This window comes from Trematomus bernacchii, unplaced genomic scaffold (assembly GCF_902827165.1).
Source record: "Trematomus bernacchii unplaced genomic scaffold, fTreBer1.1, whole genome shotgun sequence".
NCBI lineage: Eukaryota > Metazoa > Chordata > Actinopteri > Perciformes > Nototheniidae > Trematomus > Trematomus bernacchii.
The window spans coordinates 15,846,813-15,863,181 of record NW_022987564.1 but is presented as its reverse complement, the minus strand read 5'-3'; the positions used below and the strand labels follow the sequence as shown (position 1 = coordinate 15,863,181).

Sequence of the window (16,369 nt, the reverse complement as noted above, 5' to 3'; positions counted from 1 at the left end):
ACTTACAAAGGTTTTCATGACACCCTAGATGTCAGTTTTGCATATGCCTGCTCACCTAAACTGCGCTCTATAAAGGCACGGACACACCAAGCCGATTTTGGCCGTCGATGGGCGTCAGGCCGACCATGAGCGTCGACGAGCGTCGACACGCCCTACTCAGATTGGTGTGTCCCGCACCGTTGTGTCTTTTCAGCCGTGCCAACACCTTTTCGGCCGAAAACCCACCGATTCAACATGTTTGGTTTGCAGTCGGCCAAAGGCTGTCGGCAAAATAAATCACTCTGATTGGCGGTGTGACACATGGCCAAGACGCAGAGATGCGAGGCGACACAACAGTCGGGGGTCCGTCTGTGTCAGTTCTTTGGTGTCAGCTTGGTGTGTCCGGGCCTTTAGAGTAACACATTTTTGGAAATTAGAATGTTGTATTGTAGATAGAATTATAATTTTTACCTTAACATGATGCTGTGATATTGTGGCACTAAACACAGACACATACTTTTTAAAGGGAGTTGTTTTTTATGTCAAAATATATTTATCAAATGTTCATATTTTTATAAATGTTTATTCACCTAACTTTAGCTAGAATGCTGCCAAACATCTCAGGATTAATTATTTCAAAGCTCCATCAATAATATTTGCCAAATACAAGATGTTCTTTTTTTGCCATCCCCTGCTGATTGGTCCGCCTATATGAAAACAAGTGTGCTCTCAAACACTGGTTTGATCTTGCTGACATGGAAGGTGGGATGTACTCTCATAGACATGGGAAGTCGTAGGCGCACAGACACAGGATTGATGACCTTAGACACCGGGAATGGACCCACAAACCTCGGAGCAAATTTCTTGGAGGCGACATGAAGCGGTAGGTCCTTGGTGGAAAGCCAAACCTTCTGACCCGGTCTGTAGAGGGGAGCGGCCCTGCAATGGACGTCTGCCACAGCCTTCATCCGACCCGAACTTCTGAGTAGGGACTGGCGAGCACCAGCCCAGATTCAGCGACCGCGTCTAATCATGGCATGGACTGATGGTGCCGTTACTTCTCCTTCGTTGGCTGAAAACAACGGAGGCTGGTAGCCATTGGCACAATGGAAAGGAGAGAGACCTGTAGCCGCCGTGGGGAGAGTATTGTGGGCAAACTCAACTCATGTGAGGTGGTCGCTCCAGGTGGTCTGGTTCTGGTAGACAAGACAGCGTAGTGTAGTCTCCAGTTCTTGGTTCAGACGCTCCGACTGTCCATTGGATTGAGGGTGATAACCTGATGACATGCTGACAGTGGCGCCTATGAGCCTGCAAAACTCCTTCCAGAATGCGGAAATAAACTGTGGACCCCTGTCGGAAACAATGTCGCTAGGAAACCCATGGATGCTGAATACCTGGTTCATCATGACCTCTGCGGTACCCTTGGCAGAGGGAAGCTTGGTTAGGGGAATGAAATGAGCCATCTTGGAAAACCGGTCCACCACTGTTAGGACCGTAGTTTTGCCTCTGGATGATGGAAGTCCTGTCACAAAGTCCATAGAAATGTGTGACCAGGGACGTTGGGGAACCGGCAACGGCTGAAGCAAGCCCATTTTGACCTGGGACGAGGTCTTATTTCGAGCACACACAGGACAAGCCACTACGTACTCCGCCACGTCTTTCTTCATGGCTGGCCACCAGAACCGCTGTTTATTTTTTATTTTTTTATTTGACGAGTTAGCCAACAGGCTATTTTTCATCTGCAGTCCCTGGACCATGGATGTATAATAAGAACTGGATACAGCGTGGGAGGCGGGGCCTCATTCATTCCTATGAGAGTTGCTCATTCGCGCATGATGATAAAATGGCCCAACTTTTGAGAGAGCGAAACGTCACAGATTACCCGGCATGCCTGAGAAGTACCCGTATGTGCGCTCATAGCGCATGCGCAACTTTAACCATGCCCCCCAAAATGCTCGTTCACATCAAGCACGTCAATTTGCGTACACGTAACAGCACCGCACGTTCATGACAGCATGGTAATGGTTTGTTATTATGATAGATTTGATATAAACGAGGCGGCAGTTAGCAGCTAGCGGTTAGCTAGTAATTATGCTAATTTACACATCAATCGTTATGTACTTTTATATTACGCTGTAACAGGATCTAGTGATATCCAAGCAACAGAGCTTCATTTAGCATGAAAGAATTATTGCACTGTATATATATATATATATATATATATATATATAAAAGTGCAATAAGCTTCTTAGTGCAATAAGAAGCTACAGGGACGTTAATCTACGTCGGTAATATTAACTTTATTTAATACAACATTTACGGTACAAGATTTAATCATACAGCCCATGTAGTATAATATTTTACAAATGATGAATTACAGCAAACATGTGCAATATATCCATTATTACAGCTCCGTGGGCTGGCAATAAGGCGATATGGGTCCGTTCTTATTGTACATCCATGGGTAAAGATAAACGCATGTACTAGTGCTGAACACGTAACGTGCCGGGCGGCGCGGTCCCGTGGGTTAGATGCGCGTTCATAATGCAGAGGGAAATAACTCTCAGAATAACATTATTAGCACATTTTTACAACTTGAGGAACGAATGTTTTTAATAAGGGCTATACAAGTGTTCATACTGGGTAGTTTATTTAGTTTAAAAAAAATTATCCAACGATTTACAGACCACTCTTTCCCCATGTAAGTCAATGGGAAAAAGTGTTTCCGGGCCTGGCAACCAAAAGGAAGTGTAGTACCGCCGTTTGGCCAGCACGAATATTTTCATCTGAGTCCGGCGCACTTCCTGGGGGCTTGCCCTGGACAGATGTTGAAAGTCATCCTAAAGAAATGTCACTTCAAATGACAGGTAAATACAATCAATAAAACAACATTCAACATAGATGCTTATATTAGGATAAAAGCATGTATAAAAACATAAAAACAAAACAAAAATACATATTCACAAAGCAGACAGATAGCAACAGGTCAAGGCACATGTGTACAAACGTTGGAAAGTGCAGATTGTGTCAGTGTTGACAGAGCTGATTTTCCACTAACCATGTTTTTAAATTAGATTTGAATAAACTGCAGGTGTTTTGTTCTCTAATCGTTACTGGGATTGAGTTCCACTGTTGTGCAGCTTTAAAATAAAATGAAGATTGGCTGAATGAATTCTTCCTTAATGGAACAACGCAATCTCCTCTTGTTGCAGCTCTTGTTGACCTAGTTACAGGTGTGCGTATGGTGATAACATGTCTGAGCGGAGGTGAGGTAAGGCCGTGTATTATTTTGTACATGAGACAAGTATTTGCATATCTAATTACATTTTCCCAGCTCAACAAGTTGTATTTTGTGAGTATTGGGCAATGATGAGAATGAACTGATTTCTTATCTACTATTTTAAGTGTTTGTTTAATGATTCCAGGGGTTTAAGAGTGGTTGTACAGGTATGTGACCAGGTTGTTAAGCAGTAGGTGATGTGAGATAGAACCATAGAGTGCATGTACATCAGAGCCGCCTCTGTTGACATGCAGTCTCTGGTAAACCTCAAATTTGACAGACTGAATTTGACCCTGTTGCAGACCTTTTTCACCTGAGCCTTAAAATTGAGTCTTGAATCAGTTAAGACCCCCAGGTATTTGTACTTTGAGACCACCTGTAGCCTCTCCTCGGACACAAACACATCTGGCTCAACGCAGGAGGACTTCGTTTTGGTGAAGAACATAGATACAGTTTTACTGACATTTAGTTGCAGACAGCATTGCTCCAACCAAGCTGTTACATGAACCATCTTGTTCGTCAGTTCATTAGCCACTTGTGTCAGACTGCCTCCGTGAACATAAATTACAGTATCATCAGCATACATTTGGATGTTTGTGTCAGAACATATCGATGGTAAGTCGTTTATATACAATGAAAATAACAATGGACCCAGAATTGACCCTTGTGGGACACCTGTGGACAGAGGTTAGATGATTGATTATTCTGTACTCTGACATACTGAGAACGGTTGAACAAATATGATTCTATCCATTGTGTGGAGAAGTTAATGCTGGATAGCTTAGATATGAGTTTTTTGTGATTAACTGTGTCAAAGGCCTTCTTTAAGTCGAGAAACACTACTCCTACTACAACACCACCTTTATCCATTTTGGATTTGATTTGTTCTGTGAAAAAACAGTTGGCTGTTTCTGTAGAGTATTTGCCCCTAAAGCCAAATTGCATTGGATGCAGAGAAAAAGCACTGTTATTCAGATGGTTAATACGTTTTTCAACAACTTTTGATACTGTAGGAAGGATACTAATTGGCCTGTAGTTATTGGTAGACATTGGGTCTCCACCTTTAAAGATTGGGATAACTACAGCCGGCTTCCAAACATTTGGAAACATTCCTTGACAGAAAGAGAGGTTGATGATATTGGCAATAGGATAAGAAAGAGTTGTACTGAGGTCTTTGAGCATAACTGCATCCATACCAAATATATCCTTTGCTTTAGATGGTTTAAGGGATTTAATTACTCTTTTAACTTCTGCTTCAGTTGTGTTTCTTAAGCTGAAAGCTGGCTCCATTGTATTAATTTGACAAATACTTGTGCAGTCTGGAGAAAAGCAATGTTAGCAACAGAATTAATAAAATAGTGATTTAAAACTTCAGCTACATCGCCTGGAGTGTTTACAAGCTTACCATTTACTTTAAGTTCAAACTGTTTTCTTTCCCTATGTTGATTACCAGTTAATGTTTTTAACTGGTCCCAGATCAGTTTTGAATTACCTCCTGCCTTGTCTATTATAGTTAAAAATAAATCTGCCTTAGCTTTCCTTAATTTCTTTTTCCTAAGCATAGTAAAATGACTTCTGTCATGGCTTAATTTAGTTTTGATTGCAGTTTTTAAGACTAGATCACGTTCTTTCATTAGTCTGAAAATATCCTCATTTATCCAAGGGACAGTGTGTTTGTTATTTCTATGCTTGATTTTGCAGTTGAAGTTGTTAATAGTCCTCTCTAACGTTTTTGAGAGCATTTTACTGTCTTCTTCATGGTCTATTCCAGGCAAAAATATTTTCCCATTTAATCTGTTCAACAGCATTTGTAAAGGTCTCATATTTGTTTTTGGGGATTCCACAAGATTCATATTTCCTGACGGAAGGGCTAAAATGCTTATTGGTTAGTTTCCTGGTGACTAAAGTCATATTGTGGTCAGAAAGACCAGTTAACATGTTAAAAGACTAATTCTCTCTGGTCTGTTACTAAATATTAAAGGGGACCTATCATGCAAAATGCACTTTTGTACGTCTTTTATACATGAATATGTGTCCCCGGTGTTCCAGGGAACTCACCAAGCGTCAGAAAACACAACCCTCTCTATTTTCCTCCATACCCAAATCTCTAAAAAAGGGGCTGCAGCGGATCTGATAAAAACTGATCCAGATTTGAACACTGTCCTGACGTCAGGACGGTGGCGCTACGGCTATTGGGCCAACTCTCCACCTATCAGGGGAATGTGGGGTTGGGCCACGGCCAGCCATTGCCTCTCAAAAGCGCTGGAGACGCTGTAGTACATATGTCAGGCCTGTAAGTGGCGCTGTAGTCTGCCACAAAAGCAAACACCCACCTCTCCGCCTCTTCCAAGGAACGAGGGGACCGTGCGGCAGAGTTTCAGTTAGGTTTTCTTTCGCCGGTCAAGATGTCCGTTAAAGTTTAAATCTTCCGGACAAAATTAGAAAAGTGCCGGTCAAAGGTCTTCTTTGTTATTTATTGAGCTTTAAAACAAATGAATAACGACTCTATATAATAATATAATAAAACACGGAGGACGGAGATCTATTTTTCTCCTCCTCTTCTGACTTGATCAGAGCACGCTCCCCTCTCCTGCAGGGGGGCGTGGTCAGCTGCAGCTCACAGAATCAGCCCCCTGCAAAAACAGGGCTGGAGAACAGCAAATAGAGCGAAATGAGGCATGGCTAAAATGCATGATCTGTTTGGTATTTTGAAAACAGAAACGTATAAATATACCTTATATAGGTATGGCCCTACAATATATCATTTAAATATAGCATGATAGGTGTCCTTTAAGTAAATTTGAGTGCTGGTTGAATTTGTTTTTCTTGTAGGTCCACTGATCAGTTGCACAAGGTCAAAAATAATCAGTTATCTGTTTTAAATTCTTTCTGGCCGATTTATCCTCCCAGTTAATGTTAAAATCACCCATTATAATAACTTCTTTGTTGAAATTACATTCTCTTAATAACTTCTTCAAATTTTCATTAAAATTATTATTTGAAGATGGAGGCCTATAATTACAATAAGAGCAAATTACATTTGTGGTGACAGAGCTATATTAACACCGATAGTTTCCAATCCTTTACAATTTGACCACTGTATTTCATTGCAGGGAATACTGTCCTTGACATAAATCATAACCCCGCCTCCTTTTGAGCCGCGTCTATCTCTCCGGTAAATGTTAAAACCCGGTACGTGAAAGGCTGCTGTGGGGGCGGACTCATGAAGCCAGGTCTCGGATAAACACAAAAAGTCTAAATTGGAGTCCATTAAAAGATGATGGACTTCCTCACTTTTAGATTTGATGCTTTTTATGTTCAGATGTCCCCCTAAAAGGCCTGATGGCTTAGCTTTGGGATCCCAGACTGTTCTTGAGTTATTGACGGTCTGAAAGAAATTCCGGTTCTGGTTCTTTCTGATTGCCGGGTTTACCTGCTTCCTGTTTACATTTGGAGTGTTAATGTTTCCAAATGCACGTGGATTATTACAGCCAGAGAAAGCGTTGTTTTGAGTGTCATGCGGTGGTACAGCAGCGTCCCCCTCGCCCCTCACGGTGGTCCATTGTTGTCGGTCAACCCCGAACAGCGCCGCTCCGCTCAGCCCACAGCCAGCCGCCTCGACCTCCGCTGCTCTCCCGACACCCGGGGTAAGCCAAACATCACTCCGTGGGAAAGTTGTATTGTGTGTGCCGTCCGCTGTGATGTTGGCTTCAGCGTGGTTTGGACCAGGACACGGATGAATATCTCCAGATAGCAGCAGACAGATTGTGATGATCAGTGGGTTGCTTTGTTGAAGTCGAGTTGGTGGCTTTGTATTTTTTTTCAGTCGTTTGTACAGAGACGGGAGAATGAGAGACACTGCTAGAGTGTGCTTCCCATGTCCAAAGTTTCCATGATTTTGGTTGGTTTGCTGGTGCAGCAGATCAGCATTGTTTGCATATATGTTTTGTAGCGGGTTGATGTCAACGGGTCTTAAGAAATTCGAAAGTAATGCATATATTAAGAGAGCCGTGACTACACCTGCCTCACCTGCCGACGCCATTTTGAATTCCTTCACCCTATGATCCTGAACATGGTCCTTTTAACACCAGGATGCCACGAGAGCACAGACGTGTGAGCCCAGTGGATGACCTTGGAGTGGAGAGACACAGGGACAAACAACAGGTTGTTTGGACACTCGCTAGGTGCCGGGTTCAACACATTTGCTTGTTTTACGTCTGACTCTACTTGCCAGAAAAACACTCCGACCACACGGTTTAGTGGAAGGATGGTCTTGGGCTCTACGGCAAGTGGTTCTGGGTCGTAAAGGTGAGACAGAGCATCAGGTTTTCGGTTCTGGGATCCGGGACGAAAAGAGAGTGTGAAGTGGAACCTACTGAAAAATAGTGTCCACCTGGCCTGGCGAGAGTTGAGGCGTTTAGCTTTTCTAATGTACTCCAGGTTTTTATGGTCTGTCCAGACTAAGAAAGGTTGCTCTGCCCCCTCTAACCAGTGTCTCCATACCTCGAGGGCTGCTTTCACAGCTAACAGTTATTTATTTCCCACATCATAGTTTTTCTCTGCCGTTGTCAACTTACGCGACAGGTAGGCACACGGGTGCATCTTGTTGTCCTCCACGGATCTCTGAGACAATACTCCTCCAATCCCCTCATTGGAAGCATCAACTTCGACCACAAACTGGCGCTGGGGATCCGGGATGGTGAGTATGGGAGCTGTGGTGAACCTTTCCCTGAGGCGCTGGAAGCAGGGCTCTCGACTAACTTTTTTCACCATCCTCCCGGAACCGTCCCGAAATACAATCTAAGCCGTCCCGAAATTAATGTGGACCGTCCCGAATTTAAAATATTTGTTTTTCTACATTATCATTAGTTAAAATCATTCAAAGTGACCTTTAACATAAATAAAACATCATACAAATCATTAGATGATAATTCATCAACCTTTTTATTTGAGTAAATCAGTCAAACACAGAAACAAAGGCCAAATATATTTAAAAAAAACACACAAGCGAGAAAGTTACTCTAATATTGAATCCAATCAAGTCCCATCCGATTAACAAAAAAATCCAACACTCTGTCCTGAAGACAGAAGACAGAACCAAGAGTAACCACTAACCAGGATGACAGTCTGTAACACAGTCAGGAGACCTTTACAAACTGCCCCGCCCCCTCGCACACAGACGGGGGAGAGAGCTCTCTCGTCTGGATTGGAAAATACATCATAGACACATTTTGTAGTCTTATTGCATATTAGAAAAGGAGTTGGCGAAACTAAAACTGCAATGTAATGTTCATGTAGCAATAATACATATGACATGTATGTTTTAAATGTCTCCAGTACCGATAAAAAGACCACTGTTGGTACCACTGTCTTTAATAATTCCGGCCCGGGGCCCGTTTAATACCGGGGCTCGGTACCCATCCCTACATGGGGAGAGGCGCAGCATATTGCTAAGGACTAAATGCGATGGAGAGTTCTCATCTCAGCTGCAATGACATGTCTGGAAACCCCCTCTAGGGTGCCCCATGCATAGCGCGTCGTCAAAAGCTGCTTCATAAGTTAAGTTTCGTTTCTCCGCACCGCTCCGGGGTAAAAAAATTGTAGTTACATCACAGCTGTGCGGCTGGCTGACAGCTGTAGCTACGTACTGTGTGTGTGTGTATTTCGCGGGTTGCTAAATGCTTTGTGTGTGTTTATGTTGACAAGGAGGTTTAATAACTGTGTGCTACACAAAACGTGCAGTCAGTTTCATTTTCATCGCCGTTCGTAGTAGAGTTAGCAGGGTATTTTTATTTTAACTCTCGTCCCAAATTCGTCCCAAAATGAATTTGTATCCTCCCCGACCCGATTTTTTTCGGCCCCGGGACGACGGGAGGTCCTTAAGCTCGAGCCCTGGCTGGAAGGCGACGTCAGCCTGGGGAGTCCATTTGAAGGGAACCTTAGGAGAAGTAAGAACATGCAGAGGGGCAGCAACAGATCTGAAGTTTCTTATAAACTTCCTATAGAAGTTTGCAAACCCAAGAAACTGCTGGACCTTCTTCCTGGAGTCTGGTGTTGGCCACTTGGAAACTAAACTGACTTTTGTAGGATCCATCTGTATCTGATTTGGTGAGATTATGTATCCTAAAAAGACACCTTTTCTGCGTGGAACTCACATTTCTCTGCCTTGACATATAGTTGATTCTCAAGCAGTTTCTGCAGAACCTGACGGACATGGTTAACATGGGATTCAGAGTCTGGTGAGAAAATCAAAATATCATCAAGATACACAAACATAAAAACATTCAAAAACTCCCGCAAAACCTCATTCACAAAAGCCTGAAACACAGCCAGTCCAAAAGGCATTACCAGATACTCATAGTGGCCACTCTGAGTGTTGAATCCTGTCTTCCACTCATCCCCCTTCCTTATCCTAACCAAGTGGTATGCATTTCTTAAGTCCAACTTGGTGAATATTTTGGCAGTCTGAAGTAGTTTGAATGCAGAGGACATGAGTGGCAGAGGATAGCGGTTCTTTACCGTAATGTCATTGAGAGGACTGTATGCAAGGTCTCAGAGACCCATCTTTCTTTCCGACGAAGAAAAACCCTGCCCGGTGAAGATGAAGGGCGGATAATCCCTGATTTGATGTAGTCGTCCATTGCTGCTCTCTCTGGTCTTGAGATAGAATAAAGTCTTTCTTTGGGAATGGGAGCTCCCGGTAGGAGATCAATGGGACAGTCAAAAGATCGGTGAGGAGGTAGCGACATGGCTTTCGATTTGTTAAAGGCTTCCTTTAAATCGTGGTAACATGGAGGTACTTTCTGTAAATCAGGATAATCAAGATGATCTATAATAATCCTACCAGGATCAGTTGGTGCATTAACAGGCCACAGTAGAAGCAGCAGCCCTCCTGCAGACGGCGCTGCCTCTCCTCCAGAGAAAGCCTGGTTCTACCCAACTGCATGGGTTCGTCTGTGTCAAGCGGAGGCGCTGTCCTCCGACGGTCCGAAGCCGCGGGCTGGATAACTTCACCTGGCGGAGCGGCTCTCCGAGGAAAGCCCTGGAAACTGGGATTTCCGTCACGGGTGTGCCGGCGCTCTCTCTCCCTTTCCCGAAGTCGGTTGTCGATCCGGATGGACACAGGGATGAGAGATTCCAGGTCCCGTGGCACCTCCAGAGGAGCCAGCTGGTCCTTTATCGGATCTGTAAGTCCAGTCATAGAGGCGTCACGGAGAGCCGGAGTATTCCACCCGCTGTCCGCTGTCTCGATTGCATAATCAACCACCTGGCGGTTGTGCTAGCGCATCTGAAGAAGTCTTCTGCTGGCTTCTGTAGCAGGCGACGAGTGGTCAAATATGCGACTCATAGTGTCTATGAAGTCGGCTAATGAATAGCATAGCTCGGAGTCTCTGGACCATTCTGCAGTAGCCCAGGCTGCAGCTCTCCCCGTTAAATGGGACAGGATAAACGCCACTTTAGCATGGTCTGATGAAAAAGCCCCTGGATTGTGTTGAAAATGCAGATCGCACTGCACAAGGAAGGCTCTGCAGTTGATGGAGTCTCCGGAGGAGCAGTCTGCAGATGAGCGATGAATTGATGCATGTGATCCGTCAGCTGTTGTATCTGTGAAGAGATGGAATCTTGGAGCTCGGCCTGGCTGATTAAGCCCAGCTGTTCCTCATGGTGAAAGATCCTCACGCCTTGGGCTGACAGGGCGGCGTGAAGTGTCTTTGGGTTGGCTGAGGCGCCGTTTACACGAGGAGAAAACTGCTTGTATCTGCATAGTTTCGCGTGCGTATAGCCCTATTATTTACACGAGGCCGATAGAAACTGACCCCACAAACGATAACGGGTCCCAAGGTGGATAGATTTGCAAACAAAACGCTCTGGGGGGTCAACCGAGTCCGTGTAATCACCTCTATACGAATATTTCCTGAAAAAATAACGATAGCCCCACCTTTCCCCACCTCTCCTGCTCACTGCTGTAGCATGGCTGTGTTAATTAAACGCACAAGGGGTTCTTGAATGAAATAATATTATAAAAGGCAAACCAGAATTGTTAATGCCCAATATACTCCTTAAACAAAATAAACAGAGTCAGATTTCATGCATTGATCCATTATATTGACAAAGGAGGATCTCACCCGGTGTTTGTAGAGAATATCTCTCTGAGCGAGTCCTCTCCACGGAGACATGCTCCTCCTCCTGTCAGTAGCTACTGCTAGTGCTACTGCTACTGACCATGCTACAGATATTAGTGCAAAAATATACAGCTCCTCTACCACAACCATCAGCAACAAGTGGACATGGAGAATTACATGAACTACATGTTGCTAAATCCACGGCGGGGCGTAAACAGAAGGGTAGCCATGGCAACATTGCTGCGGGGCTGCTGCGGAGTCTTCTTCACTGCTTTTGGTGTATTTTGTGGCGGAAGTTACAGCGCCACTTACAGTCCCGGCATATGTACTACAGCGTTTCCAGCGGTCTCGTTTGAACAGACACGTTAAATGAAACAAATGCATGTGAACGGAACACTTTTTTGAATACGCATACTGTGCATAAACGCAAACGGTCCCGTGTGAGCGGGGCCTAAGTCCATTGTGATCGGTTCGTTCTATCACGAACTTCGAAACACAAGGAAAAGGACTCAAATGCACAACCCGGGAGACAGAGGTAAAGTATAAGTGATATACTTTATTTCCAAAATATGTATACAAAAGATGATCGACACTCTTAACGAGGTGACAAAAAAGCTCAAAAAAGGCACAAAGAAAATCGCTTACTACGTGAGGAACAACATTTACAAGAGTTTCAGGAGCATGAATCAGGCTTGAGACAAGATATGAAATCGCTGGTAAGAAGACTACTGGCATGGAGACAGGACAAGACGAACTGACACAAGACAAAGGAAGGCTGGGGAATTTAAACAAAAGGTAATTGGCACAGGTGGAAGCAATCAGGGGTGGGGCTGACGCTGATGAGAGCGGGAGACACACACAAGAGGCGCGTTCACACCGGAGTACTTTTCCCCGTACTTTTCCCGTTTAGTTCCGTTAGTACCCCTTATTTTGCGTTCACACCAAAAAGAGTACTTAGTGCCGGGAACTTTTACCCCCATTTTTAGTGCCTGCTAGAGAGGTGGTACTATCCTGGGGAGAAAAAAGTACCAATTTCTATTGGCTGGGCGAATTGCAAACCACGCCCCGTAAAACTTTTGTAAAAAGTTTTGTGAAGCCGCCATTGTATTTGCTGGCATTAGCATTATTAGCATTAGCATTAGCCCCGCGCACCAATGGAGAGAGAATAACTTATGGCAACACAAAAAAAAACATGGGAGCGGTGGAGTGATGAGGAGGTGTCGACGTTCTGGCGATTTACTCGGAAGGCTTCAGTAGAAGCTGCTGGGAGTCCCAGCAGCTTCTAATGAAGCCAGTCCCCAACTCCGGGTACTTCCGGCCGGGGACTTCGGGTGGCAGTATACGCCGTGAAGTGGTTTGCGGCCTGCCAGTAAACCCAAAGCAGAAGAAGATGAAGTGACGTCAGCGGCTCATTTGCGTAATCTTCCCTCAGGGAACTTATTTCCGGTGTGAACGTGATCTGTACTTAGTTCCATGGGGGTACTAAGTGCCGGCAAAATACTTGGTGTGAAAGCGGCTAAGGATAGGGAGTGAATGGACCTGGAATGAAACACAAAAGGTGAGTTCCAAAATAAGACAGGAAGTGGGAGACAAGACAAAAAATGATTAAACAAAAACATAAAACATGACTGAACTCAACACTTCACGGGACACAACAGTGTGTTAATCCATCTATCCATCAATCTGCCTGTCCATGAACTTGCTAAATGAGAAGCTGTTGAAAGGTTACTGCATAGATGTCCAAAGGGTCATCAACAGACACAACTTATCAACTCGTCAGTTGTATTCCTGGAGTTCTATTGTCTGCTGATGATGTACCAAGAATATATATGAGCCCCGGTCTGACATTTGTGGCACAGTGCTGGAATAATTCATGCTTCAGTAGTAGATGAATATCTAATTTGTGACAGATTGGGAATGATCAAATTAACTCAAGGTTCTTAGATGGAAAAAGTACAGCTCTCACATAGCAAATCTATAATTTGTATTTATGGGTAAGAAATTCATTCTTTTTTTTCAAATTGTGATTTATGACTTCAGTGACCCCTGGTGTCCCTCATGGTCTTGTTTCATGTTACTGTAGTTGTCAAGAGGACTTCACACTACCTAATATATGCATTACAGTTTCCAAACCACACCAACGGATCCTGAACAGCAGTTACCAGTAAAAACACTGGGCAGGTCCATAGCATGAATATATACAATTCAATACCATGATACTTCATTATCGTTTCAAGACAGAATTTTCTTGCATCACAGCTGCGCGATGTGCAACACTAACAAGGAATAAGACAGTATGTTCAAGACCCTTTAAAATGTATTTGATCTTGGATTTAACTCAGTATTTAACTCGCTGGACACTGTATTTCCGTTTTGATGTGAACAATTCACATTAGCTGTTCAGGACATGGTTAGGGGCAGAGGCAATGTTTTTTTGCATTTCTGGTTGACTCATAGTTTTTTGGGGAAAATAAACTACAGAAAGGAGTTAAGATAAAAGTAGTGCAAGAGGGCATCTCCTACTGAAACAGATAGTTGTGCTAGTGAGAGAGTTTAGGATTGATCTCTCCCGCAGATGTCCAAGGCAAATTTCATGGAGTCTGTCCAGAGGTGATAAATCTAGAAGCAGAGCCCATGTTTCCGCTTCCATTAAAGCTGTTTGGGTCAACACGTGGTCCTGTCTATTTTTGACCTAGTCTCTTCTCTACCAGTGTGCCAGAAGGAGAGTACTACACTGTTCATTCTCACTTTCACAGGAACTACCTGTACATGTTTATGTCTGATGAACGAATGCTCGACATTTTTGCACGATTTGTGGAATGATTAATGGATTGGTCGACAGCTCTATGGGGAGTACCAAGAGAACCAGGGAGGCTCCGGGAGACGGGAGGCCACACGCCTGCTGACTGAGAGACAGATCAAGAAACATGGAAACCACCCTCGCAGCCACGGCAGGACAAGACATGGCCGACGTAGCCATGGTCAGAATGGATATCACAGCAGACATCAGCTTGGCTATTACAGCAGGCAGAGGAGGCGTCAGTCCGCCATGGACACCGAGGGCAAAGAGCAGGATCAAACTGCTGAACCCGACCCCACGTCCTCCACGAAAAAGAAACGCTCCTACTCCAAGTGTAGAGGTGAGCATCCCTAAGAATAACAAAAGAAGGTCAATACACTTTTACTACTACTTTGTTGTGGTTTTTGGTTTTGTCAGACTGCATAGCACGGGTGCAGCGATTCCTGGTGACCAGGTTGGGAGAAGACTGGATCTTCCTCATTATGCTGGGCATCACAATGGCGCTGGTCAGCTGGACAATGGACTATGCCAGCGCAAAAAGCCTGCAAGGTAAGTCTACAAAACCCATAATGCATTGCAGATCTAACAGAGTAGAGTAAAGGCCAAGCTGGAGCAAAATAGCTTGGATATTTGCATCTTTCTTGTCTTCTCTGAATTTTGTTATTCTTTGTTTCATAACTTATTTACCATCTTCTGCATCTATCTTGCATTATTTGTATTTCTTCCTAAAGTGCAGCTATTCATTAATTTATTTTTAGCCATTGTTCTTTTGTTTATAATTTCCCAATTTCCCCCCCTTTTTTATCACTTCCTTTATCTTCCTTCCACCCACCTTCAGCCTATAAATGGATTTATGGGGAGCTGAAGGGGAAAATCGCCTTGCAGTACCTGGCCTGGGTTTCATATCCCCTGATCTTCATCCTGTTCTCCTCCCTCTTCTGTCACCTGGTCGCTCCTCAGGCTATTGGTCTGTAGCCCAGTCCTCCTTATGGCTGTGTTCTCTGTGCTCGTCTACCTATAGTTTCTGGTCAATTACCTCTAAATTATGACTGCATATTAGACAATGTGCATTTAGTCTGCAGCATCACATATTGGAATAGTCATCTCAGCTACTCAGTGAAATGAGATGCTGTAGCATTTTATTGAAATGAAACCCTGTGGAGTTTATCCCTTCAGGGTGCATTATTCAAACTGACAAGAATGTTCTTTATCTAATAGGTTTATTACTTAACTATTTTAAGCAGGTGTAGAGAAAGTGCTTAAAATGGGATCTTGCTTCTTTGTCCAACATTTCACATGGCTGCTGCTGTACAGTCGCTGCAGAGTCAACGGGCATTTTCTTTTCAAATGTGGCTGTACAGCTGTGGGACATAAGCTTCAGACGTGGGCTGTCAAAAATAATGTTGTTTAATCAAAACACTCCAGTGAACTGGACAGTAAATAAATAACTCGACTAGGAAGTAAAAGACTTGTGACATGACTCGATGACTCAAATTACTTGTATGTATGTTTATTTAATGCTTTCAGTTTAAATATCAAAAATATCCAACATTGGCAATGTTGTCAAACATCGTTCAGCTTGGCCTGATATCACATTTATCTCTATTTAGTTGAAGTGATGTTGGGACCATAGTGCTTTTTTTTGACGCTCCTACAATCAAAAATAATGTTCTTATTCAAATGTTGTTTTGGAAAATATACTTACATTTTAAATATTTGTTTACAGGCCTTCTCTACACAATTTTGTATTCTATAATTCAAATGATTCAATGATTCCCCTGTTCCCCTCCAAACAACCTTTTGTTCCCCTTGTGTCTCAGGTTCTGGCATCCCAGAGCTGAAGACCATCCTGAGAGGCGTGGTGCTGAAGGAATATCTAACTCTCAGGGCCTTTGTTGCTAAAGTCATCGGTCTGACGGCTGCCCTGGGCAGCGGGATGCCTGTAGGCAAAGAGGTGGGTCAACCACATTTGTATCATTGATTAAGTAACCAATCTCTTCCTGTATGAAGCTGTCAGAATATCAATGTGCATTTCCACACAATTGTCATCTATTTATTTAAAGGAAAGTAGAACAAATATTAAAAGGTTGAAAATGGTTTGCCCCTGCTTATAGTAGATACCTGTTCGTCTGTCCTACATATTATTCATCAGTATTCACAATAATAGCTGCATCAATCAAAACGATA

General features: G+C 43.6%; 1 protein-coding gene across 1 annotated transcript in view; it reads left to right on the top strand.

Annotated features, from left to right (window-relative positions):
• The window catches only part of LOC117477780 (chloride channel protein-like), a 49,239-nt gene that overhangs the window by 3,997 nt on the left and 28,873 nt on the right, over positions 1-16,369 (top strand). Inside the window, 4 exon segments of the mRNA XM_034124521.1 lie at positions 14,225-14,522; positions 14,600-14,731; positions 15,021-15,149; positions 16,003-16,136. Coding sequence (XP_033980412.1) covers positions 14,225-14,522; positions 14,600-14,731; positions 15,021-15,149; positions 16,003-16,136 — 693 coding nt within the window.